Source organism: Toxotes jaculatrix, chromosome 14, assembly GCF_017976425.1.
Source record: "Toxotes jaculatrix isolate fToxJac2 chromosome 14, fToxJac2.pri, whole genome shotgun sequence".
In the NCBI taxonomy this organism is placed as follows: Eukaryota; Metazoa; Chordata; class Actinopteri; family Toxotidae; genus Toxotes; species Toxotes jaculatrix.
This window is the reverse complement of record NC_054407.1, coordinates 5,008,590-5,033,492: the sequence shown is the minus strand read 5'-3', so window position 1 is coordinate 5,033,492 and position 24,903 is coordinate 5,008,590. Positions and strand designations below refer to the sequence as shown.

At 40.6% G+C, this 24,903-nt stretch overlaps 1 protein-coding gene across 1 annotated transcript in view; it reads left to right on the top strand.

The window, feature by feature from the left end:
- pappa2 (pappalysin 2) overlaps positions 1-24,903 on the top strand; it is a 71,840-nt gene that overhangs the window by 15,764 nt on the left and 31,173 nt on the right. Inside the window, exons 5-14 of the mRNA XM_041056027.1 lie at positions 402-550; positions 4,364-4,503; positions 4,819-4,972; positions 5,335-5,527; positions 6,345-6,478; positions 12,999-13,181; positions 14,466-14,769; positions 18,793-18,921; positions 19,038-19,123; positions 23,985-24,181. Coding sequence (XP_040911961.1) covers positions 402-550; positions 4,364-4,503; positions 4,819-4,972; positions 5,335-5,527; positions 6,345-6,478; positions 12,999-13,181; positions 14,466-14,769; positions 18,793-18,921; positions 19,038-19,123; positions 23,985-24,181 — 1,669 coding nt within the window. The remainder of the gene's footprint in view (positions 1-401; positions 551-4,363; positions 4,504-4,818; positions 4,973-5,334; positions 5,528-6,344; positions 6,479-12,998; positions 13,182-14,465; positions 14,770-18,792; positions 18,922-19,037; positions 19,124-23,984; positions 24,182-24,903) is intronic.

The following is a 24,903-nucleotide window of genomic DNA, read 5'->3' as shown; positions in this document are numbered from 1 at the left end:
GTTAATTTAAACATGGTTTAAGTTAAACCAGTGGCTTGAATCAAACAAAACTTGAACAACTCAAACTGTATGGTCTAACAGGTACTATAAAACAAACAGGAGAAACAGGTATAACAAACAGTTTACTCTTCTGATAAGACAATCAACAGGTGTATCTGCAAAAATGTTAAAGTATTCCTTTAATGCACCATGTTTGATAAAGAGCGTGAGCATTAAAACCCTTCCCCCATAACCTTAACCTTAGTTAATGCCTTTTCATTTTAAGTCTACAAATTAATAAATGAACATATTCTCTGTCTTCAGTATCAGCTGTTAAGTCGGTTATATCTGTGTTTATAATTGAAAATGATGAATTTCTTGTTCTGATATTTGCATGTTTTCTCTTCCTTCTATCCTTGCAGGGCGTATATGAGTGTGAAGGAGCTAAAGGAGGAGCTACACCTGAGCGGCACTGACACGCTTAACGTTTTCTTTGCCAGCAACTCAGTACGTGAAGAGCTGGCAGGAGCTGCAACCTGGCCATGGGCGAAGGAGGCTCTCACCCACCAAGGTGAGCAGGTTTACACCAAAATCTATATCATATATTTGTCGGAATGTTATTTCTTTATGTTTCTTTCTTCTGTCTCTCTTTTTTTGGCCTCAATTTCCAGTTCTACCATTCTTCATTCATTCTTTCATCCTGTGTTTCTGTCTCTTTTTCTTTTTTTATCCCTCCTTTCATCTGTGTCTTTGCCCTTCATCCTTTATTGTCTGCTTTGGCGTTTTTTTTGCCTCAATTTCCAGTTCTACCATTCTTCATTCATTCTTTCATCCTGTGTTTCTGTCTCTTTTTCTTTTTTTATCCCTCCTTTCATCTGTGTCTTTGCCCTTCATCCTTTATTGTCTGCTTTGGCGGTATCCAAATGAGATGGGGAGAACAATTGAAGCTGGCAGAGATTTTTCCCGGCACGTTGCCTTTTTCCTCTTCCAACCATTAGGCCCCTTTTCACTGGAAAAGTCTAATCAACCCAACAACCAAACAAACAAATGGCAGTGTGGGCTCTGTACCATTGTTGCCACCCATGCCCACTTGCCAGCTGTTCTTTAAGCACTTTTTTCTTCTTGTGCCAGTGCAAAGTTGTAAGTGGACTCAAAAGCAAGAGACACATGGGGTAGATGTACCTCCAGAGCAGACAAAGAAAATGTCTTGCTGTGGGGAATTCACATTTATTTGCGATATGTGATTTGTTTTTCTTTTCTTTTCCATCAGTGTTGAGTAATAATTTAACAGTGATGCTGAACATTGAAGTAATTGATTCAATAGAGCATTTTTAAGATGTGGTAGGACAGAATGTCCATGCCATCAGCACAAGCAGACCTGTAACATAATAACAGAGCACGTTCAACAATGAAAGTTTTGTCTTGTTTTATCCTCCTTCGACAGACTGAAGATAAAAAGATCAATTGATTGATTTTATAACAGACTAGCACAAATTTTTAGCAATTCATTATATTTTAAGCCAATTTTCCAGTGGATTTTCTGCTTGTTCTTCAGTTTATATGATCAGGAATTTATTACTTGTACATAACTGTTTGATTCAATGAAAATAATTGTTAGCTGTAGCCTAATAAACAACATCCAGCTGAAGGTTTCTGTCTGCAATACACACACCAAATTAGCGATCGCAAATTAATTTCAGCTGTTGTCCAAAGACATTTTCTTTTTTTTAAATCATAAAAAAAAAAAAAAAAAAAATATGTTCACACAGCATAATCAAAACAAAACAGCTGCACTGTTACTGGGATATTTGCACCAGATGAGAGGTGAAACGTCTTCAAGAACCTCAAGCGAGTCTAGCTGCCTTTGTATCGCTTAGCTAAGTTGTCACCATGGACTTTGACCTCCCTAGTTCTGTATTTATATATAATTTCTGTGCTGATGTCTTTCTGAAAGGTAAGTGTTCTCTGACTACTTTGATGGAAAAGAGGAGAAACAAATCTTTGCCAAACCATATTTGGTTTAATGTTCATGTATTTGTTGACGCCACCACTGGAGGACTTGGACATCCCAGGCAAGTGTTTCACTGGTCTAACTGTGTCCAGCAGTGGAAGGTACCCTGGCTTAAGGCTGCCAGAGCTTTTATTCTAAAAAAAACTATTGTTTCATTTTGGGATAATAACGTCCTTTGACGTTGTTTCTCCAGAATGAAAAATAACTAATAAGTACATAATTTAACATGTTATTGTTCTGCAGATTTATGGGCTTGAGAAAGCTATTCATTTACGTAAACACAGAGTTTTACTTTGATGCTACCAGTTGTACTGTCCGAGTAGATGTTATATTTTCAAATTAAACTGCTGAATCCAGTTCTCTACTGAATGTCACCCACTTGACATTTGTTTCAGTTTCTCAGCATCTGGGCCTGTTTAAAAATGAGTTATTGGATGACAGGTCATCTTTGGAAGCCTAGTTGTTTAGTGTCTAGATATTTAATGTCTTCATTGGTCTATGTCTTCACCACTGAGCATACTGTTTCTAATTAGAAAACCAATAACTTTCATGTCTGTTCTTGATTCTGTGATTATCAGCATGTTGCAGAAAACCTGTATCGCCACTTTTGTAAGCATTCACCATAGCCCACAAACCATAGCTGAATTTAAAATTGCTATCTTAGACATACTTTGTTACTGATTGGGATTTTTGTTTAGTCTTTAATTTTCAAATTAAATTTGTAATTTTTTTTTATGGTACTAAATGTTTTTTGAACAATTTTTTTTGAATCCACATCTTATTCTACATTAAGACACATGTTAGAAAATAAAATAAAATGTCCAAAAATACATAATCTCGCCCTGTCAATAAAAAAAGAAAAAAAGAAAAAAGAAAAAGAAAAAAACGAATGACTTGTTCCATGGTGCATGGACTCACTTTATACCAAATTTCTCTGAGCTCTGTTTGCATATTTTGAGATATCCTGCTAACCAACAGACTGACCAAGAAACCAGACTGAAAACATAACCTCACTGGTCCAAGCAACAGGCAGAGAAACACAATTTAAGAAAAATGGTGCAGAGGAGCTTATTAGAGCATATTAGGACACACAGTCAGACTTAAACACGGACTATGGAGCAGAGTCATTATCATCATCATTAGAAAAGTAGTATCATGTGCTTATGGAAACATAAAAATTGTATTTTTCCAGCGTATTCTTCCGTTCAATCATCTGGTCTGCCCATTAAAGAAGTTTAATTTTTTTAAATTTGAAGAAAACTACTTTTCCAAAGTTCTCTTAACCGTTCGTGATCAAGTAGGATGCCTGGTTCTCCCTCTCCTCTCTCATCATGATCTGTTTGTTTGAATCCAGCCTGACCATCATCCACACTGTTTAACTGTGGATCACCCAGAATTTATTACTCAGCTTTTCCTGTGATAATTGACTTATAATATCGAGGTTACCGTCAGACTTATACTTGCACTTACACTTTGAATATTAAGCTGTGTCTTAAACAGCAATTCATGCAGTCTAGTATGAATTTTGAACTGAATTTGTGATTTTGATTTATTTCCTAATCATCTTCAGTGCTCGTGTTATTTCTTTTAGTACATTTTCAGTGCATTTCAATGCAGTTTCTTTTGTGCGTGGACATGATGGTAGCTATCAGTTATTAGGGAACTGAGACATAAATAATGAAATAGTAGATACAAGATTTCTGAGAGTGTTCTGATATATTCAAAGCAGGCACAAAAAGCCCATATACACCCATAGCCATCCTACTGAATCCATATTAAATTAAATTACACAGCGCTTAGTCTTTTCTTTGGTGGTCTGTTTCTCTTTTGGAGATTCCAGCTGTAGCAGCGGCAGTGGCAGAGAGTAAAGCTGGAGTCGATAAGACACGCAGCCAGCAGCGAGAATCTCACAACAATGCCACATTTTTTTTTGCGATCATTTTGTTTTGTTTGATGCCTTTGGAATCTTATCGAAAACAATGCTATGTGGGTGATAGATCTGAACAATGTGTCTTGTTTTTAGACACAGAACAGAAGCTGAATCTGTTGGGAATTTACTGTTATTTATTGTATTGCCAGTGGGCACTAAACTGGTTCACCTGCTGACCTGACAGTTTTCCAAACCATAACATCCTGTTAAAGAGGTGAAGTCAAAGAAGGACACACTGTACTAATACAGTCTTGAAAGGGAGAGCAAGTTTACCTTTGCCTAAAGTTATAAAGACTCACAAATCTGTTTCTCACTTTGCAGGAACTAGGTATATACATATTCCATGCATTGACAGACTGACTCTGGTTTATCAAAATAAACCAAAAAATCTGGATGGTAACAACAATACAAGCCGCGTTATAAACGTTACTTCTCGCTGACAGGTGGGATGGTGCTGAACCCATCCTACTTTGGTACGATGGGCCACCACAACACCATGATCCATGAGATGGGACACATCTTTGGCCTGTATCATGTCTTCAAAGGGGTGAGCGAGCGGGACTCCTGTGATGACCCATGTCAGGTGGGACTAATAAAATTGGCTCCTGTTTCTGATTCTTGGTATGTTTTTGAATCACCACTTAATAGCTGCTGTTGATCTGTTATACATCATAACATCTAAAATGTTACTCTTATATTGGAGAGTGTCTTTTTCTGGCCAGTATATTCATGTGTGGAACATTCCTCACACAAACCTGCTCATGTTTTCCATCAGTAAAAAATATGTGGGGGTTGTCTGTGCATTTCTTCACCTGCTGTTTGTAAAATGTAGATATGCCTTCCTGGGAAGGGCTTTTCTGTGTTTATGTGCTAGTGGCTCTGTCATGCGTACTTTCAGGAGACCACCCCATCTATGGAGACAGGAGATCTATGCGCTGACACTGCCCCAACACCCAAATCCAAAGCCTGCCACGATCCTGGAGCCGTTAATGATACCTGTGGGGTCACCACGTACCAGGACACACCTTACAGCAATTACATGAGTTACACAGGTACAGTGGATGAACAGCCTCCACTTTGCTTACTTGTAATTGACAGCAGGCATGATGCCAACATGGTGAGAATAATTACTGAGCCACAGAAGAAGCTGATATCATGGCACTATAGAACGTATACAGCACATTATTAGAATAGTGATGATACTGAATGTGTAACATCTTACTACATAATCTGAATGCACCTGCACCTACATTATCCATGATTGTCTCAGTCAGTTCTACTCGGGATAACTCTTGAACTCTTAGACCTGAATGTTGCCTGATGTAAGGTTTACTAAGGACATTGCTGCTGCTTGTGCTTGAGCCTGATGCCCACGATGAGTAACTGGAGTTTTTCTTTCATGGCACCCTATCAGATGACAACTGCACAAACCATTTCACTCCCAACCAAGTGGCTAGGATGCACTGTTATCTTGACTTGGTCTATCAGAAGTGGCAGACGGACCGTCAACCTGTCCCCATCCCTCTGGCCCCCATTGTAACTGACCAGAGCCCAGATTCTGTCTCTATCTATTGGCTGCCACCTATAAGGGGACCGCTTTACCAAAGGTACGATTGCATGGGTTTTTAATCTTATCTGTTCAAGGAGTACATCAAATTGAGTTTTGTCCATTGCCTGCACTTGTCTCCTGATTTGAAAGGTAATTTGACTATAATCTGGACTCTAACTAGTACTTTTGTTGTCATAAGCAAGACAGGGATACATCTGTATCAGGCAGCGATGTGTTGTGTGTAGGCAACTGAAAGAGAATGTATATGTCGGCTGTGTCCCAACATACAGTATACACAGTGTTTCAGGGGGAATCAGGCTGGGATTTGCCTGAGCCTGCTGGAAAAGTGGTTCAGTGGCTCCTCGTCAACATCTAAATTTAAAGTTATGTCACCATAAAGTTTTCCCCAAACAGACTTTATGAGTAGACAAAGATCACCTGCCTGACCCATGTGCAATGCATCATGGTATTCTCATCATATACAATCAGCGGTATCTTCAAATTTGGACAAAAGAAAGCTGCATTTCTTAGCCTGATTTACAGCCTTTGAAATGAGATAGGCCTTTGTTGGCCCATTGTAACGCACTGAGAAACTGCTGTGGCTGTAGCCTCAAATAACCTCCTCCACGAGTCATCAGACTGAGGATCACTTTGTAAGCAGACAACTGCAACTCATCTCCCTCCAGCTTTTCTTGTGTGTTTACCCTGTTCTGGGTTTCCTTTAGCTTTCTTGGTTTTGTCCAGATTAAAAAGCAGGCTGGTCCAACATTACTGTAGTTCTGGTCTTAAGAGAGACATATTTACCTTGTTGACAAGTGACAGACAAAGCCTCTGCTGTTTCACAATCAGCAACTCTTTGTTTTCTTTTATCCTAGCTCCACATCCCACGCGTCTGCTATCAACTGCGGAGACTGTGAGAAGGATGGCGTCTTCCACCAGTACGCCTATGAGGCTACCTCGCCTCGCATCTGCGACACATCGGGCTACTGGACACCTGAGGAGGCAGTTGGTCAGTTAAAAATTGCTGTTTGTGTGTGTGTGTGTGTTTGTGCATATGTGTCTAAAAGAATGATAAATATATATTATAGCAGCAACATTCATACAGAATTTTTCTTCAGACCAGTTTAAATATAAACTGAACTGAACATGAGAGGTTGCTGGAGCTACACGTTACACATCACTCTGAGTTAGATTTTCACTATTGGAATTTATTCAAATAAATAATGGCCAGGTTGAAGCTGAAATGAGCAGTGGTGAGGAGGCAAACTGTTGTTTTTATTCCTCCTTCTTCCTAAAACCTACAGTTGACTCAGTTGATTTCTTCAGTGTGGCGGTTTCAGGTTTGAGTTTGTGTCCTTGAGTTCGACTTTGTCTGTCTCTTGTTTCCACAGAGCAGATCAACCCCCCCCCCCCCCCCCCCCCCCCACACACACACACACACGTCTCATCCCTGTAAATTTCAGGTGCGTGCAAGGCTAATGGCTCCTGGAAGAGGAAAAAGCAGAAAATCATTAAATGATAATTGCCCTCAGCTACAGACCTCTTTCTGTCTCTGTCTTGTTTTAGCCAAAGCGAGAAGAAGGATTATTAGGCAAAGTATCTACTCTGGGTAATGTTTGGGTGCCGTTCAAACACTGAAACTCCGTCATAAACACAAAAATGCCAGAAAAAAAAGTGTATCCTGTAGTACTGTACTTTGAAACATTACACTTCATCATCACGCACATGGTCCTTGTTATTCCAATCAAAAGTTCTGGAGAAGCCTTGTTTCCTTTCCTTTGACATGACATGTAGAGTGAGGGGAGAGAAACGAGGAAGTATAAAAGAACACAAGGAAGCAAACATGAAAGTGAGGAGAAACAGAGAAGAAGAGAGAGATAAATACAAAAAGAAAGAACAAATGAATGTACAAACACACTAACACTTTCCTGTTCTTAAATGGAAACTCTACCCAAATATGTGGAAATCCTCTGCTGGAATTTATGCTTTGAAAACAAGCGGCGAGGAGGAACAGGGGGGATTACAGTTCCCTCGCTTTTGCTGCGGGATCATAATGATGATAAAGAGTCAATTACAGTCTTACTCTAAACAGTGGTATGCACATAGCTGAGGAGACAGCCAGTCTGCTGGCTTCCCTGGATCCCTTTTCATTCTTTCCCACTTCTAAAGACAATGATGCACGGGGGTCACTTTGTCAGCCAACGGAGATGGGCAATATCGCCTTCAGCAGGGGAACTGGACAAATTCAATGCGGATATCATAGCTGGCAGAACACAACATAAGTTTAATGGCAAAACACTGGTTGGTTAGAATAGTTGGCAGAGTTGTCTGTTTACATCTCCTCAAAATGTTGCTTGTGCCAACATCGACTGGTTTGAGTCAGTTTTCAGGCTGAGGGAAAACACCAAGCTGTTACAGGAGTCTGTTCTGCTGTCGGGGGGTGGATTAAATTGGTTTATGTGCTGCATCAAGCATTAATGTGCGTTATAATTTAAAATAAGAACATTTAGAGAAAGCTTTTAGAGGTCCATCTTGTCGTCCATTGTGCTGCGCTGTGCGTAGTGCAGAGAGAGGGGATGAAAGGTAGCAAAGTCCATATCTGTATGGGTCATGTGGAAATTGAATATCACGTTTCTAAGCCGACTGATGGATGAAGATGGACATGTATAATCCCTGAGAAGGAAGTGAGCTGTGGCTGCAGCGAAAGTATTAACCTACAGAATGTAAAGTAAGTAGTATAGAGGAAGAGATAATATCAAAGGTATTAAACACAAGAACAGCTTCAAACATAGCACAAGCAAAATATGAGAAAGGAAAGTATGTGGAGTTTGCAGAAAACCATAAGTACTAAGACACTGCTTAAACTAAAATAAGCTCATTATTATATTGAACAGACAGCTTGCATACAGAACTATGCTCATAAACATGTAATAATTAATAAAGAGAAAACTGCTTCTCTGCAAATTTTTGTAGCTGGACAAAGCTGTGACTATTGTGTGGTTTGAACTTTTTTTTTCATAGAAGCACATGCAGTTTGAAGCTTTCTTTGTAACTTGAAATGAGACCAAAGAGAGCAGGTTGTGGGCAGGAAAACTAAGTAATACTACTACTACTACTACTAATAATAATAATAATGATAATAATAATAATAATAATAATAATAAAAGTAATAATCCAAAACAGATACCAAGAACATGATGTTTCCCAAATTTACAAGAATGAAATTAAAAAGCAAAATGTGCTCAGCGATAGGTAAATTGATTATGGTGGGTTTTCTTATCAGGCTCACTAGCCCATGTTACAGTGCAGCTTTAGGACATGTGGCAGAAATGGCTGATCCTGTGCCAGTAGAGTATTTTCAGATTTATGAAAATGTTTTTCCAGCCCTGCTTTACAGCTTCTACTCTTGTGGTGCCAAATCCCGCCTCTGATCTTACTGTATGTCCCATACGCTGTTTACATAAGCATAGCAACTCCACAATAAACTCAACCTGCTCCATGTAGGCAGTACTTTCAGTTCTCGTTCACATTTGGTGTTCCTCCAGCCAGTAATTAGTACATGAAACTGAAGTTTGAATGTTAAATTGTAGAAAGCTAAAAAAAAAAATGTCCTTAAGGATTTATCCACCTATTTAGAGGCCAATCTCACCATAATTTGCCCTACAGTCTTTGCCTGTCTTACAGTTTGGCTGTCCTCCACACACAGGGCTTAACAAAGAAATATGCAACACCTCATCAATATACAGATTTTATTTGACTTTCAGCTGGGACACAGCTGATAAAAACACCGCCTTAATGTGATTCAATTGTACTAATCACCGACACTGTAACAATTAACAACTACTTTTGCCTGCCTTAATGGTGTTACAGCTGCGTTTTTGAACGTGGGCCATGCTTTAAGCGGGGGGGGGGGGGGGCGGCATGACTCGTAACTTTCTCAACTGGAACATTCTGCTCTGTGCTCTGTTTTACTAATGAGAACAAGTTTGCTGGTTGTGGTTAAAAGTAATACTGGGCAATTTGTTAAACCAGTCACTACTAAATAGAAGTGGACAAGACATGTGGTAGGGAACATAGGACAACACAAATAGGTATAATTTACTAAGACAAAAAAAGAAAAAAAAAACTGCAAAAAATGTGGTTTGAATGGATTTGATTGACGGTGGTATCTCCCTGGCAGCATAAGGAAACCATCGCCCTGTAATCATATTCAGATATTGATAAATGTGGGTAGGTGCACAGAAATACATGTCATTACCTTTTTCCAGCTGAGCTTTGCTATTTCAAACCAACACAGACAAAAAACAGAAAACAAAAAAAACAGAAATTGGTCAATTGAAATGACCAAAATTGTCCTAATTTTGGCTGAACATTGTGTCTTCATGGAGGATCTCATTGTTTATGGCAAGATGCTGATCTTAGAAATACCTTTTCAAGGCCTTTGATAGGTCAGAGAAATACCAGTCATGTGATATGTTATTAATATTTTGGCAAATGAACTTACAGATTTATCAAGTTTAATGAAATTACTTTAGATGAAATACATTAGATAGGAAGGACGTCTGAGTTATCCTTAAGTCATTGTCCACATCTGATACAAAGATTAATGGGACACTGCCTCACATATTCACACAGCGTCTGTCTGTCTGTCATCTGCTCAGTTTAAAAGCCTAGCCTGGCATTCCTCTGTTTACCTTGTACAAATCCCCACATGTGGAAAAACATGCACAAACACACAAGGTGCAAATGACAGACGGTGCTTCAGACCAAGCCAACAGCCCATGCACTGTGTGTGTGTGTGTGTGTGTGTGTTAATGGGCAAAGGAGATTCTTTCTGGGAAAGTTGTTTTCCTGAAGCTTTATTTAGTGAAAGAGATTCATTCCCAGGTTTTTAGTTCTGTCTTATCAGTAACACAGGTATTAACTCATGTTTTAAAGACCAAATTAAATGAAATATAATTTTGTTTTGTCTGCTATAGCATGAATATCTAGTCCTGGATTCACTTTTGAGAAAAAACATAAACCAAAGGGGAGAAATGTGTATCTTATATGTCTAGTTTCATGATGATACCCCCTAGTTTTGCGCTGATTCGACAGGATACTGTATCGGTATCTCTCGATGTAGACAGATGCTGTATTTGGAGACAGCCAATCGACATTAGTTAACTCTAACCCTAATGTGCATAAAGCAGTGACACCATTGTGTTACTGCTCACACGCTGAACAGTCACACAGAGCCAGACAGCAGACTGCTTCACAACTCAAGAGCCACAGGCTCCAGAATAACAACCCACATTAGCTTTTCTGCCAGAGTCTCCCTCTTTATCTCACTCACAGACATGAACACGTCTTGTCCTGCACTTTATCTTACAGAGCGATTGGTTCATTCACCGGGAAGTGTTCTGTTGACCTCAGCTTGCAGGCTACGTAGCCAATTAGCTGCTGAGCTGCAGAACATTAAACAGCATGTAAAAATACCCGCAAATGTCGCTTCAGTCTGGTGAAATGCTGGTGTGGTTCTTACTCTTCAATACCACTGACAACGAGCGTGCAGTCCAGTGGCATGTAGCTGTGGTGCAAGCTTGTTTAGCCTGTCTCGTGTTCTCTGCACAGCCAGTTTACCAGCTGCTGTCAGTCAGGCACCCCTTCCAGCCATCTGAGACAAGAAGGAGCATTTCTGATATTTCCCCAAAGACCTCTTTTCTTCTTGTTAATTATACAAAACTATTAACAGTGCATTTAAAAGACATACTGATCTCTATTCGCTGGCAGGCGCAATGGTAACGCTACAGCAAACAGTTTTTATACAGTTTTCCTCTGGTGCGAGCCTGTTTTTTGTCTGTTTGGTAATTTCCTGGCACCAAACGCATGTGTTTGTTAAAACCTGCTCAGACCACCTCTCATCAAAAACACAGACACGGAGCATTGTTCAGGGCTTTACTTAGCAAGGATCTCTCGAAAATCAAAAAAGCACTTATCTCAACATATGGCCAGTTTCAGTTTGCTACACTTGTAGATTGTGCATCAAAATATATCATGAGACTGAGAAAGATTGCCAACGATATCATCTACATGAATGCAGTCCTGTGACCTGTGAGTGAACTGCCTTTAACAACTTTTCTGTGTAGTTGGCTAAACGCCTGTTTTCATCACACATCAGCAGTAATGATGAAATGATGTGTGTTTCATTCACAGTCTCTGGTTTGAGACACGTGGATGACACATGGATGGCACAGCAGCGTGACTTCATTAATAATGGGATCGGATCAGGATCTATTAGCAGGCTAAATATTCCTCTGTGTTTTTCTTAACATCGGATTGGAAAGCTTTTACTGACAGATTCCAAGTTTGACAAGTAAAATCATCTGGAGTAACACAGCTGTCCCCGAGATGAGTCCTGGACATATTTATTAAGGGAAAAAGTCCAAAATCCGAGACAAAATATTCTTTCTGTCATGTGAAAATGATTATTACAGTCAGTTTTACATTGTGCTACTTGCAGTCATGTATATAAATATTTGCAGTTGTGGCTTATACTCACAGGAACATATTCATATAACAAGTAACATCACAAAACGATCCATCCCATATGCTGCGAACAAACAAGACATGTCAGTGAGAACAGCTGGGGAAATAAGTTCTCACATGTGAGGTCCATTTTATCTCCAGAGCAGAATCATGTATGGGTCCACTTTGCAAATCTGTACCCACCCAAGACCAGCAAAACACAACCTGAACAGATCAGTTGCCTTTAATTATCTCTAAATCAATCCCAGACCTGACTCGACCCATTAATATAAGACCTGATCTGACCCTGATAATTAAATATAGGTGCAGAGCTGCTGCTGGATAATAAAGGCAAAAGCTCGGGGGTGGATTAAGTTGGATTAAGTTTAGAACCAGAACCAGCTCCATGGTATATACACACACTCACACCTCTCCATAATCTTACTTTATGCACAGCTGGCACAGCTTGGATGCCTTCATTAACGATTGAAATAGTTTGATGTGACAGTGGGATTTAATGTTAACTGACTTATGTGTTTTTTTCTTAATAGTAACCACTCAATTTCTGGACCCTATTTGGATTTGTATGTTTAAATATACAAGGGCTGTTTCATTTTGTTTTTTTTTCCATTGGATAAATAAGGACTAGTATTTTGCAGTATACACTCTTATGTTAATTGCACTTTAACTACTTAACTATTTTAGTTACAGTCCTTTACTGTAGAGAAAGTAACAGATCCATTGGACCAATTAGGGGTTAAAGTCTTTGCTCAATACAACAACCGCAGTTGTTAAAGGAGGAGAGAACATTAACTGAGCTGGTGTTCTCCTCTGCTTTATAAAGGCTCATCACACTTTATTATCATCTTTATGGCTTAATCAGGATTATGAGTGTTTCTGACTGGCTGTACTGATTATGTGTGCTCCCTGCTGTAGGTTTATGGAATGAACCACTGAGAGCCCTCGCAATACATTCATGCAAACGTGTGTGTGTGTGTGTGTGTGATGTTCTCTAACCCCAGGTCCACCTGATGTGGAGCAGCCCTGCGATCCCAGTCTCCAGGCGTGGAGTCCTGAGCTCAGCCTTTATGACACTAATGTGACCTCACCCTGCCCGGACACGGAGGGCTGCACCCTTACACTGAGATTCCTCCACCCCATTGTCCCACACGCACTCACCCTTTGGGTCACCTACATCTCTTCTAGTAAGTCTCGCTCCATAATAATGATCACAGTGACTCAACATTATTTTCACAGCGCATCAAAAACAGAAGTGTAAATTTTAATTTCTTTTCTAGATGATCTAACAACACTATAGTTTCAAAACTGGAAAGGTGATATCATGAACATCATCACAGTTAAACACAACTTTGTTCGTCACGGTTCTGTTCACAATGAAGATTCATCAGTGTCCAGACACAGTAATATTTACATCCAGCTGTTGTGTCCAAAAATGGACTATTACAAAACCATTTAATATCTCATTTCATTATTTGACTTATTTATCCAACTCAAAGTCCTTGTGAATATATGTGCCTAAACATGAAATTTGCTATTGATTGTCAAAGTATATAACGAAAGCGGCAGCAGATATGTTACATTATTCAGCAGGAAAGATTCTGGAAGTGTAAACAACTCAGCAATGCACAGGCAGCAAGTGATGCAAAGTCTCTGCACCCATGAGCCTTCCTTTGAAAGCAGCTGCAGAAATCAATATAGCTTAGTGCACCAAAGTCTAGAAAGCGAAAGATGTTCAGTTAGAGACGGAGCTCAGTTGGCAACATTTAGCCCTCAACAGGTGTCTCAGGATCCCAATGCACTATAGAGGTGACTCCTGTCAGAGCCACAGTCAGATTCTTAGCTTATCCAGCCAAACTTTAACAGATTCAGGTCGATGAATTTGTCCAGCAAGTTCTGGATGTTTCTTATGGCAAATATACTACAACACACTGCATGGGACAGCTATAGATACTCCTTTTTATGTAAAGGCAAGCCGTACTATGAGCTGGAGAGCCACAGAATGGATATCACTTCAAAAGCAGTCAACAACCACAAAAGACAAACAAGTATGAGCCTGTGCCAGTTAGCTAAGTGTGGTTCCTGATCAGTGATCCAAATAAATAAAAAACATTACCTTGCAAAGATTTGCTTTTGTGCCTAAGATGTGTAAAAACTATGCCCAGTATACTAGTTGAAAGGGAAATGGATTCAAACCAGTGTCAACACCCAGTATCTTACTAAGTTAATGTGATAGTTCATGCCAGAATATTTATCTTCAGCTGCCAGTGTATAAGACTTTGCTTCCTGTTTCCTTTGCCACCAAATACAGCCCTGCTATTTACTGTAAAACAAAATGACATTATGATACACATTGTAAAAGACACGAAGGGTGCTGGAAAAGATTTGAGGAATTGAGCAAAAACATGGAGTTTAAAATGATATAATTAACTGACTTACTGACTGTGTTTATCTAATCAAACCTTTCCCAGGCAACCCAGCCATAGCCAACATAGAGCTGATAACAGACACAGGGAAAAGCATCAACCTCGGACCCCAGCATGTTTTCTGTGATATGCCCCTGACCTTACGCCTTGACACCCACAACGCCGCCATCGCCGCCATAAAACTCTGCACCTTTGATGAGAAGCTGGAGATCGATGCAGCCATGTTGTCTACGGGTCCCAGCAGCCCTCTGTGCTCTGGCTGCCAGCCCCTGCTGTACTGGGTTCAACGGCAACCGCCCTTTACCAGCAAATCCCCATCAGCTCAGACTCAGCAGACGTTCACTGACAGGTAAATGCCAACTGTGGTCAGGTGTTTGTAGAGACACAATTACTCATTTACTCACTATTAAGTTTTAGATTACTCTGGACTCACGTTTTCGGTGTAATTTAGCAGTACAAGCAAATTTCATTGACTTTCTAATGTTTTATGTGGTTATAGAGACATTCTCTGTTCATAAATCAAGCAAGGGTTTGCTATGCAGGAGGCGACCACAACGCATAACGGGAATTGACAGGTGTTTTTTCTGCCCAAACCACCCTAAAATACTCAGGACTCCACTTGAGGCAAGTTCCAGAGTCTGGTGTTCTCTCAGGTGTAGATGAATATTTATATCACGGATGCAGTGCCAGTGACTAATGCTGGATACACACGCACAAACACTCTTAGACACACACACACACACTGGCTTGTCAGGCATCAACAGTTCAGAGAAAAATAAGACTGAGGGTGAAAAAGTTATTTAAGGCCAACATGGAGTACAAATTTCACAGCATACCTTTGCGTGTTTGCGTGTGTGTGTGTGTCCTCAGGTCTGCTAATCAACAGATATCTTTCTCTTAAAAGTGTTTGGGTCTGGTTCTGTTTGAAAAGCTCTGAATACAAATGTTTCCAACATGGGGATGCCAAGCTGTGGCTACCGATCCAAATCTGTTTCAACAAGCATGTACTCAATCAAAAGCAGTGCTGAATTTTTCGGGGCTAAGTTGAATCAGTTTGTATCCTGTCTCGTATTGTGGGGTGTCCAAATGATTACCGGAATCCAAATGTAAAGCCACAAGCCAGTTTGTTTTTTTTTTTTAATCTCACAGCGGCCCTCCCTGAAAACACCCCAAATCTCTCCACTCTCATCTTTTCTTGTACAACTTTTGCCCAAAAGCTGATAAGAAGCTGCCAGGGTATGACAGTTGTGTCACATGATTGCAGATCATTGGGGGGGGGGGGGGGGGTGATTTCAAACGATGTGGCACTCTGGATTTCTGAGAAGCTGTTGCTGTTGTGCGGAGCGGGGCAGATGTTAGGTGAACACTGCTTCAAAAACAGTTTATTTTTCAGGGAACACGTCTCCTATGTTACACAAGCTGTGTCTAAGTGCAAAAAGATGTAAGAACCGATGGGAATTAAGTTATGTGGGACTGAGGAGGGCAGAGAGGGGTTGATGTGAGGAGAAGAGAGTGTTTGAGAGCAATGAGTTTGGAAGAGAAGGGAGAGAGCAAGGGAGGGTGGGATAATGGAGGGAAGAGAAGATGAAACAGAAGAGGAGTGAGAGTGGAAGCAAAGGGGAATTGGAAAAGATATAGATAAGCATACAGAAACACAAAACAGAGGTGTGGGAGGCATAAAGGAGTGAAACTTAATGTGGAGGATAAGGCAGGTGAGGGGAGGAGAAGCAAAGGGTGAGTGAGGAAAGGTAAGGTAAGGGGGGGGGGGGGGGGGGGGGGGCAGAAGGAGACGACAGCACAGCAGAGGTGAAGCAAAGTAAGCAGAAGCAGATTTTTTTTTTTTTTTTTTTGGAATATGAACCAAATGTGAGCAGCAGAGGCCATAAACACCAGTAACTGCTTGGATCAAGTCCTTAGCCATTTCCTCCTGCTGAACTTGCACCGTGGTCAGCACAGGCTGACTCAGAAGAACACAGAGAGGGAAGGACGAGTGCAGACGACAAGCAGGACTGCTCAGTTAATCAAAAATCTTAACACTAAAATGTTACCATGCGATATGATGCTTCAGGCTTTAGTCATTCATTAGAGTTTCAGATAATGTTTGATATCCAGGTATTCTGTGATTGTACATTTAAAAAAAATCCTTTTAATTTTCAAACCAATGAATGAACCAGTGACTGAAGTTTGCTGCTTATATGGAAACAACAACCTTATCCGAACCCCAACCAGGTTATTTGTGCATTGCCAAACCATGACCTAGCCTAAGCCCTAACCCCAACTGCAGAGGGGTTGAGGGAAACACTATATGAAGGGGGAACAGACTTTAACAACAAAACCAGTTATTATATAGAGGGGGGACATATCTTTTAAATATGAGGATAACAGGGCTGATTTTCGGACAGGCTCTCCTGGAAGGCATTCATAGTGCTGCACTTGGTTGTGTGTATGATAAGTGACACAAATCGGTGTGTAACAAATGAAAAGAGGGAGCTACAGATCAAAATGCCTCAAGACCCTGACAGCCTGTCAGACTGTACCTGAAACCCACACCTTTATGACGCTGGAATCTGTCTGACAGTCTGACATACAACTGAGTGCAACACCATGAATGTGTTAGAAGAAAGACTGTCACAAAGTGCTTCACCCCCAACCCCCCCACCCCCCCTCTGAGTTTGGCCTCTTGAAACAGCTATAAACACCTTTGCCTTCCAGACGCAGTTGGACAAACTTTTGTACAAACTAGCTTGTTACCTGGCCTTAACATACTATTTGTGTTGCCTTGTTGCCAAAGCACTGTTTTTTTTCCTTGGAGTATACTCCACACTCAGCGGTTCTCCACTATTTACTCCTTACTGATGATAAGGAAAGAAATGAAAGTCAATAGCATTCATAAAACTCTTCTGAAAACCAAATGGCTTCATGATTTTTTGCTAATTTTGTTTATAGTTTAAGAGGAAATTGGACCTGTGGAGGACGTGGAAGTGTAAAATACAACAAGACACAGGGAAAAAGACCACCAAAGCTTCATCATAGATATCATGAAGCAATGAGGGGCCTCTGAGAGCTGAGAGGGAGAGAGAACAGGAATCGTGGCAGATGGTTGGAGAATACAGCCAAATATAGACACAGTACAGATAAATAGGGGAAGGGGGACTTTTTCAAATTCTTCATTTCCCTCTCTGATCCATAATTAATAAAGGAAATTTGTGGAGTCTGGAGAAACTGGACACACCTCAGATACTGAGTGATTTCCCAGTGAACCTTTCTATCAGGCGGATACAGAAGCAGTAGCTCTGTGCAGAGAAAACAGGGAGCAGGCTCTTTTTATAGATACAGCCCACCAAAGCGGATCAATAGTCCTGACACTGGATCGAAGGTATCGCTACACACGCTTCCTGCCGTGGGGCTTTAAGGTCGCTGGGTTCTGCAAGGTTACAGACAGAAGCCACGGTGATTACAGGTTTTACTTCTGTTGCTGTGATCCCCAGAGCCGGCGTTTGTAGAATCCATCAGGATTAATGTAGCATTGAGCTGCTGGGGACACACAGTAAATACAATGCTACCTCGGTACATAGGACACAGTGAGCAATGATGTTTTCATGAGAATGAGGTCATCATTAACCACACTGGCACAAGTCACCACACTAATTCTCTCTTAGTTTTGAATGAGTCACTTGTATTGATCAACAAGCTTGTAAAGATGATATCATCAGTTTGTAGTACAGAACAGTAAAAATGCTGCTTACTGCTCCTTTTTAAGAACATAACAAATTTTGGGCTTCTATTTAGTCATTTTATTAGGCCAAAAAAAATTACAATGTTTTGCACTCACGAAACCATTTTTCTCTCTCCTCTCTCCTGCTCTCCTCCTCTCTCCTCTCCTCTCCTCTCCTCTCCTTTTGTCTTCCCTCCTCTCCTCTGCTCTCCTCTGCTTTCATCCTCTCTCCTCCCCTCTCCTTTCCTCTCCTCTGCTTTCCTCCTATCTCCTCTCCCCTCCTCTTCCCTCCTCTCCTCTGCTTTCCTCCTCTCTCCTCTCCTCTCCTCCTCTCTCCTCTCCTCTCCTCTTCCCTCCTCTCCCCTCCTCTCCTCTTCTCTCCCCTCCTCTCCTCTCCTCTTTCCTTTCCTCTCTTCTGCTCTCCTCCTCTCTCCTCTCCTTTCCTCTTCCCTCCTCTCCTCTGCTTTCCTCTGCTTTCCTCCTCTCCCCTCTCTTCTCCTTTCCTTTTCCCTCCTCTTCTCTCCCCTCCTCTCCTCTCCCCTTCTCTCCTCTCCTCCCCATGTCTCTTTTTCTTTTCCTCTCCTCTACTCTCTTCTCTTCCCCTCTTCTTTCTCCTCTCCTCCCCACCTCCCCTCTCCCCTCTCCTCTCCTCTCCAGCTTTGTCAGGCAAGGAGTCAAGTACCAGTACACAGTCCAGGTGGAATCAGATGGTCTTCTCAGCGATCCCTCCCCACCTCTCCTCTACACCCATGGGCAATCCTACTGTGGGGATGGCCTCAAACAGGGGTCTGTTCTCCTTAGTGGATATATTAACATGTCTAATGAAGATGGTGATCAGATACTGAGAATGGAGATTGTAATGATTGGAAATAAAGGTGATGATTATGGCCCTCTCTCTGTAGGACAGAGGAGTGTGATGACAGTAATCTGTTGGATGGGGACGGCTGCTCTAAGAAATGTCTCAAGGAGATGGGCTTCAACTGTAATGGTGAGTGAGTTTCGTTCACTCCAGGGTGGAAAAAAAAAGTCTCTGATCCATCTTGAGTTTACACACAGTTTAAAGCTGAAAGCATGTCGAGCTGCGGGGCTTCTCTCAAAACAATAGCAACACTTTTTTATTGTCACACATCAAACCCACCAACTCTGTCCGTTACATGTAAAACACGAATACCATATAAACTTTCAGTGTAAAAGAGAAGTCACAAAATAGCCAGAGTTCTCTCATTTGTGCATGCAGCAGCATTTAGAAAAAAAAAAATTCAAGCCAATCAAATTTAATTTACAAGACATAAAAGCTTCTGGCTTGAACTGATTCCACAAACCATTAATGTAACATCACAGCAACATAAGAGAAAACAGATGAGCTGAAGGGTAAAAAGTGAGTTTTTGGTTTGCTAAGTCACAAGTCTTGTTTAGAAATCTGAAGCATTTTGACATTAGGCTGGCAGAGAAACACCAGAAAAACACTTTTCAGCAGTAAAGTACACTGTTCAGTCTCAAAACATATGTCAGGCATGTTTCCTTTATTAAATAAGTTTTGGCCCTTGTAAGATTTCAAGGAACCGATACAATCTTGGGAATATTCATAAATGAAGTTTATTGATTTTTATCAAAGATCATGTTCTTTTAGATTGGACGCGTTGTGAGCTAAAATCAGCTCACAATAACAGTTGTGTTTTAGACATTGTTGCCATTTTCCATTTTATTGATATCCTTTATCTAAAGTCAGTAATAAGTTTTTTATTATCAAATCACATCTGCAACAATTGGCCAGCTCTCCCCAGTGAGAGAGATCATAACCAGCTGTAAAAGCCTTTGCTTCTGACAATTGTTATACAGTGACCCCACAGTTAAGTGATTGGAGGCCACCTTGTATTTCTGACCGCCAGAATCAAATCATGCAGGGAGGGGTGGGGGTGGGGGGGGGGGTTCTTGGCACTAGTTTTTTTTTTTTTTTTTCTTTCATTTAATTTTATTTTTTTTGTGTCCAACAAGATGCTTAGAAGGAAAGAGCAACTGTGGTTAGGGTTTAGGCCAGGTTAACTTTGGTGAGGTTCAGGCAGGAATGCATGATTTGTTCTTAGAATAAACAACCAAAGATTTATGGTAAGACCAGAGACATTTAGAAACAGTTAATTTGTTGTGCAGTGAGTCATGTGGCTGCCAGAAAACAACTTGGTGGGTGTTCAAGATTTAGTCACCGAAAAAAGATTCACCTGTTTAGGCTCTTAAACTTTTAAACTCCGACCTTTATGTATGCTATGTTATTTTATGTTTTTCTTTCCAAATGAACAAAAGGTGACCTATGCAGTGATCCTATTGCTGATAGATACAGTTTGTGGGTCCTCTAAGTTTGCAAAGACTGTCCACTTTCCCATTATGTGTACAGAATACCAGTAACAGCTATGTACTAAAATACAGGTTCATCCACGTCTAAATTCTTTGCAAAATCTTGAAAAGAGCTCAGGCCTTTTCATGTGAATCTGGGCCAAATGTTGCTCAGCTGACCCTGGGCCAGGTGGTTTAAAAAACAGTAAAAAAGTACCAAAATCATGCAGCATAACATGGTAGAAGACAAACAAAGAAGCCACAGAGAGTGCACCCATCGTTTGTGATTCCACCACAGCACAACAATACTTTGTGTCTGCATCCTTGCCCAGTCTGAAGCATGCAGGCAGGCCACAACAGAAGCCCCACAGCACAACATGGAAGGGAGTTTACCCGAAATACGGCATTGTAAGCAGAGGGCGGAATACTGTGCCTCTGTCAACATGTGTTTTTTGACCTTAATATTAGGTAAACACATTCAAAAAATGCAGTGTGGTAGAGCAAAGCCAGACAGAGAGCACTGAAAACACAAACCTCATGCATGATTTCAGAACGTCACATAGCCACAATTAGTTGTTTACTCATGTATGCTATCTTATACACACTTCACTGACACACACTGAGTATAACATTATATTGTGATGGCAACCTTAATAGCCTCATACACATTGTAGGCCTGGCACTAACACGTCCATGTGTCTCCAAGTGTCTCTGTTTCTCATTGAAAGGCTTGGAGCAGATGAGAGCAGGCATTAGCCACATTGACACGAGGAATCAACTCTACTGTTGTGGTATGTGGTGTTCCTCCACAGCCTTAAAATTCATCCTCCATATAAAGGAATGTTTGCCCAAATGCTCCTCGGTCGCCAGAAGTGAAGTTTAATAAGTATGGCTTTTATAATGTCCAGCTTTTTTTTGGTGATTTCATAAATATTCCATAATATCCCTAAGAAGATATGACAGGTCAGTTGAGATGAGACACTATGTTAGTTGCTTCCTTTTTAGGCCATGTATTGTTTCCACGAGCAGCTGGATGGTAGTTATTCATGTGTGGTGTGAGGGTTTGTGTTACGAGAGTTTGTTACAGGTCTAAAATTTCCATCATCCAGTCAATTTATTTGTCATGGGGAAACAAGCGGAGACCGGCCCCCCCCTCCTCTCCCACCAGGGCTAGCCATGCCGTGACTGAAGCTATTACATCTCTTGTTTTACAATAAAACACATCATGACTAGGAAGGAAAACAATTTGGCAAAAACAGGTTTTTACAAATTGCAACTCTTAAAACCAATTATTGAGTTGTACTTCTTAGTCATAGACAGAATATTTGTTTAGGTTTTCTTGCCACACTTGCTTGACCCAGTTAACTCCCACTATGCCAAATTGTTTTGCTCTTGCTCTGTTTTGTGGGTCTCATACAATTTACTACAGCGCCGCAGTTACAACACCGGCTATAAGAAATCCTGCATTCAGGTCGTTTTATTATTTTTTTTTATTTCCCAAAAAGATTTTACAGATTATTTTAATTTTTTTTACGGCCTGATTAAATGAAGGTTAAATTGCACAATATGGTTACAGCATGCAGACCTTAATAAAAAACAGATGGTCTTAATAGTTAAGTCAAAGATTGTCAATCAGTCCTCTTTTGTAAGGCTTAAAAAATACAAGACTTGGAATTAAAAAGACTTAATCATTTTCACAGGTGTTGTCAAAGCAGGGGTGGGGTGTTTGGTGAGTTCACTTAATCTAGTATTGCCAAATGAACTCAGGATGACAATATGGCGTTGAATTGTCTAGGCCTAATTTGCTTTTTATCAGAAACATGTTTCCGTCAACTAATTGAAGCCAATTGTGCGGCACTGACTCTCTGACACAGCTCTGTCTGTCTAACTTCTGCAGCTGTCCAGATTTTAATGAGGCCAAACTTCTGAAGTGTTTTCCACCCTTTTTATGAATAGCTGCTGCTTTACAAGCTGTTGTTCAGCTTATGCTTCCCACTCTTTTTGTGTTACACTGCTGTACCACATTATGTCAATGCCCTTACTCGATTGAGGAAATTGAGTATGACCAAGGTCCGACTTTCCCGGATTTTACTGTAATGGTTGAGTTTTGTTTTCACTATATATTACTTTTACCTTTTACCAAAATCTGAAAGCATCTTTGAGTTTATTCCAGACCACATCACTAAAGAGCCGGACTGAGAACCCTGCTGCTAGGTAACTTACACTAAACGCAACAAAATCAAACCAAAAAAATATATGAAAACTTGATCTTGAAGGTTCCCTCTTCACCTTGGAAATAGTAGCTTGACTAAAAACAAAGAAACCTTGGTCCACTTACTGGGCTTTTATTTGGGAAGTTTCATTTTTGCCAAGCTGTCTCCATGTGAAATGAGCAAACTCCATCCACTAATGAAGAATGGTGAGATGTGATTGAAAGCTCTGAAAAGACTAGTAAGTAGACCTTGAACGACATAAAAAACTGCTTTAAATTACATAAAGTGTGCTTAACATATCTTCATGTGCCATGACCAGCCTTAAAAGCTGTCAGCTGAGGGACATTTTGCTGGGCCTTTAATGTACATCCTCAAGAAAAGTCATTTTAATTCAGTTCAATAGCCTAGCAAACAATATTAAACAGTGGAAACCCTCAAAAGCTTATTTCTCCATTATTCTTTCTCTGCAAATGAATTCAGTCATGTAAACACATCTCAGGCAAAGCACATTTGTCAGTCAAGATCCCAAGAATCAGCTGGTTGGTAACCGACTAACACGAGGCAGCCCTAATTTCCTGCCATTCCCTAGAGTCAACTGTCCAGTAATGACAAAATGCCTTTAAAAAATAAGAGTATAATGTTGCATTAGATAAAGTGTTATTATTCTAGTCCTAATTTCAGCTCTCATGGACAGGTATTGAGTGACTTTTGTTTTCCCCATGTTAATGTTTTTGGATGTCTGGGAGCTGATAAAGGTTGAGTTGATTAAAATAAGAGACATAATTCTAAATTTATTAGCAGACACGATAATAGCAAAAGCAACGTCCTCCTGTCTGTAGTTTTGTTTTCTACCAGACTTGGAACGAGTTTTGAGCATTGCTTTGACAGGTCTTTGTAACACATAATGCTGCAGTTGGCTCCTGGTGTCGTGTAGATACCCGTGGGCCATCGAGACGCTTTTGGGATCAAACTAAGTGGCCAAGTCACATATTAGGTTCTCTTTCTGCCCATTAACATTACATAATTACTGTGGTCTTAAATAATTAATCGGAGTCAAAGTTCATTTCTTTCCATAATTTACAGTCTGCTGACAGCACAGACAGTCAGATATGGTTGAGTTGACGTGGCTAACATTAAAAGTGGCCAACGAAAATACAGAATAGATTTGCTCAGGTTTGGTTCACTGACAAATAGATTTGGATGGGAGTCTAACAGTGGGGGATGAGTGTATAACCTGCCAGATTAAGAAACCAGGCTTTATATTCTTTCATAAATCCTGCTCTCTCATTCTCGTCTCCATCTCCCAAGGTGAACCCAGTCAGTGTTATGTTTTTGACGGTGACGGTGTATGTGAGGAGTTTGAGCGGGGCTCCAGTGTTCAGGACTGTGGTTACTTCACGCCTTTGGGCTACACGGACCAGTGGGCATCCACCGCCACCGCTTCCCACCAGGACCCCAAACGCTGTCCTGCCCACGCTGCCACCGGGGAGCCATCACTTACCAAGGTATTATAGTATAAAGTATAAACCACAGGCTACAGAAAAGATCCAGATGATAATAAACTCCTCTTGGAGGCCATTGTGGAAATCCTCAACTCTGGGGCAACAATGTTAGCAACTGGCTGCATTTCTAAACAACTTGGTTGTCTCATCACACTTAATCTCTGAACTGTTTTTGTCAACAAAAATTCTCAAAATTTTGACCAACCATGTAAATCCCAGCAGAAGGCAATATCCAGAACTTTAAAGGAGGATCATTAAAATTACTTTCTTATTTATAATACACTTTATATTACACTAGCTACCTCTAGCTACAGCAGTCCTGATGCACATGTTTTACCTGTAGATCAGGAGTTTGAATGGTTCTGTTGCATTTCCTAATGTGGCACAGTCACATCACACATCACACTACTGTACATATGACAACATTCTGACTGGCTACTCAGGTGAAACATCCTTTCAGGCATTTGATGCTAATGAAATTGTTTTTTCGGACCAGTGTTGAAAACCAAGCACATCAGACATAAGGTGAACTTCTCTGAATCAGTTCTATAGGGTTCACATCGGTTCCAGGTTCTCATTAAAACCAGCACAACCCATTTAAAGTTCAAGATAATATTTTATTCAGAATTTCTTCCTCACTTACTCACTGCAGTTTTGATTAACTGCATCGTTTTCAGTGCTGCCACTTGTGGCTGGAAGCTGCCTTGCAACAGTCTGTGCTTTCA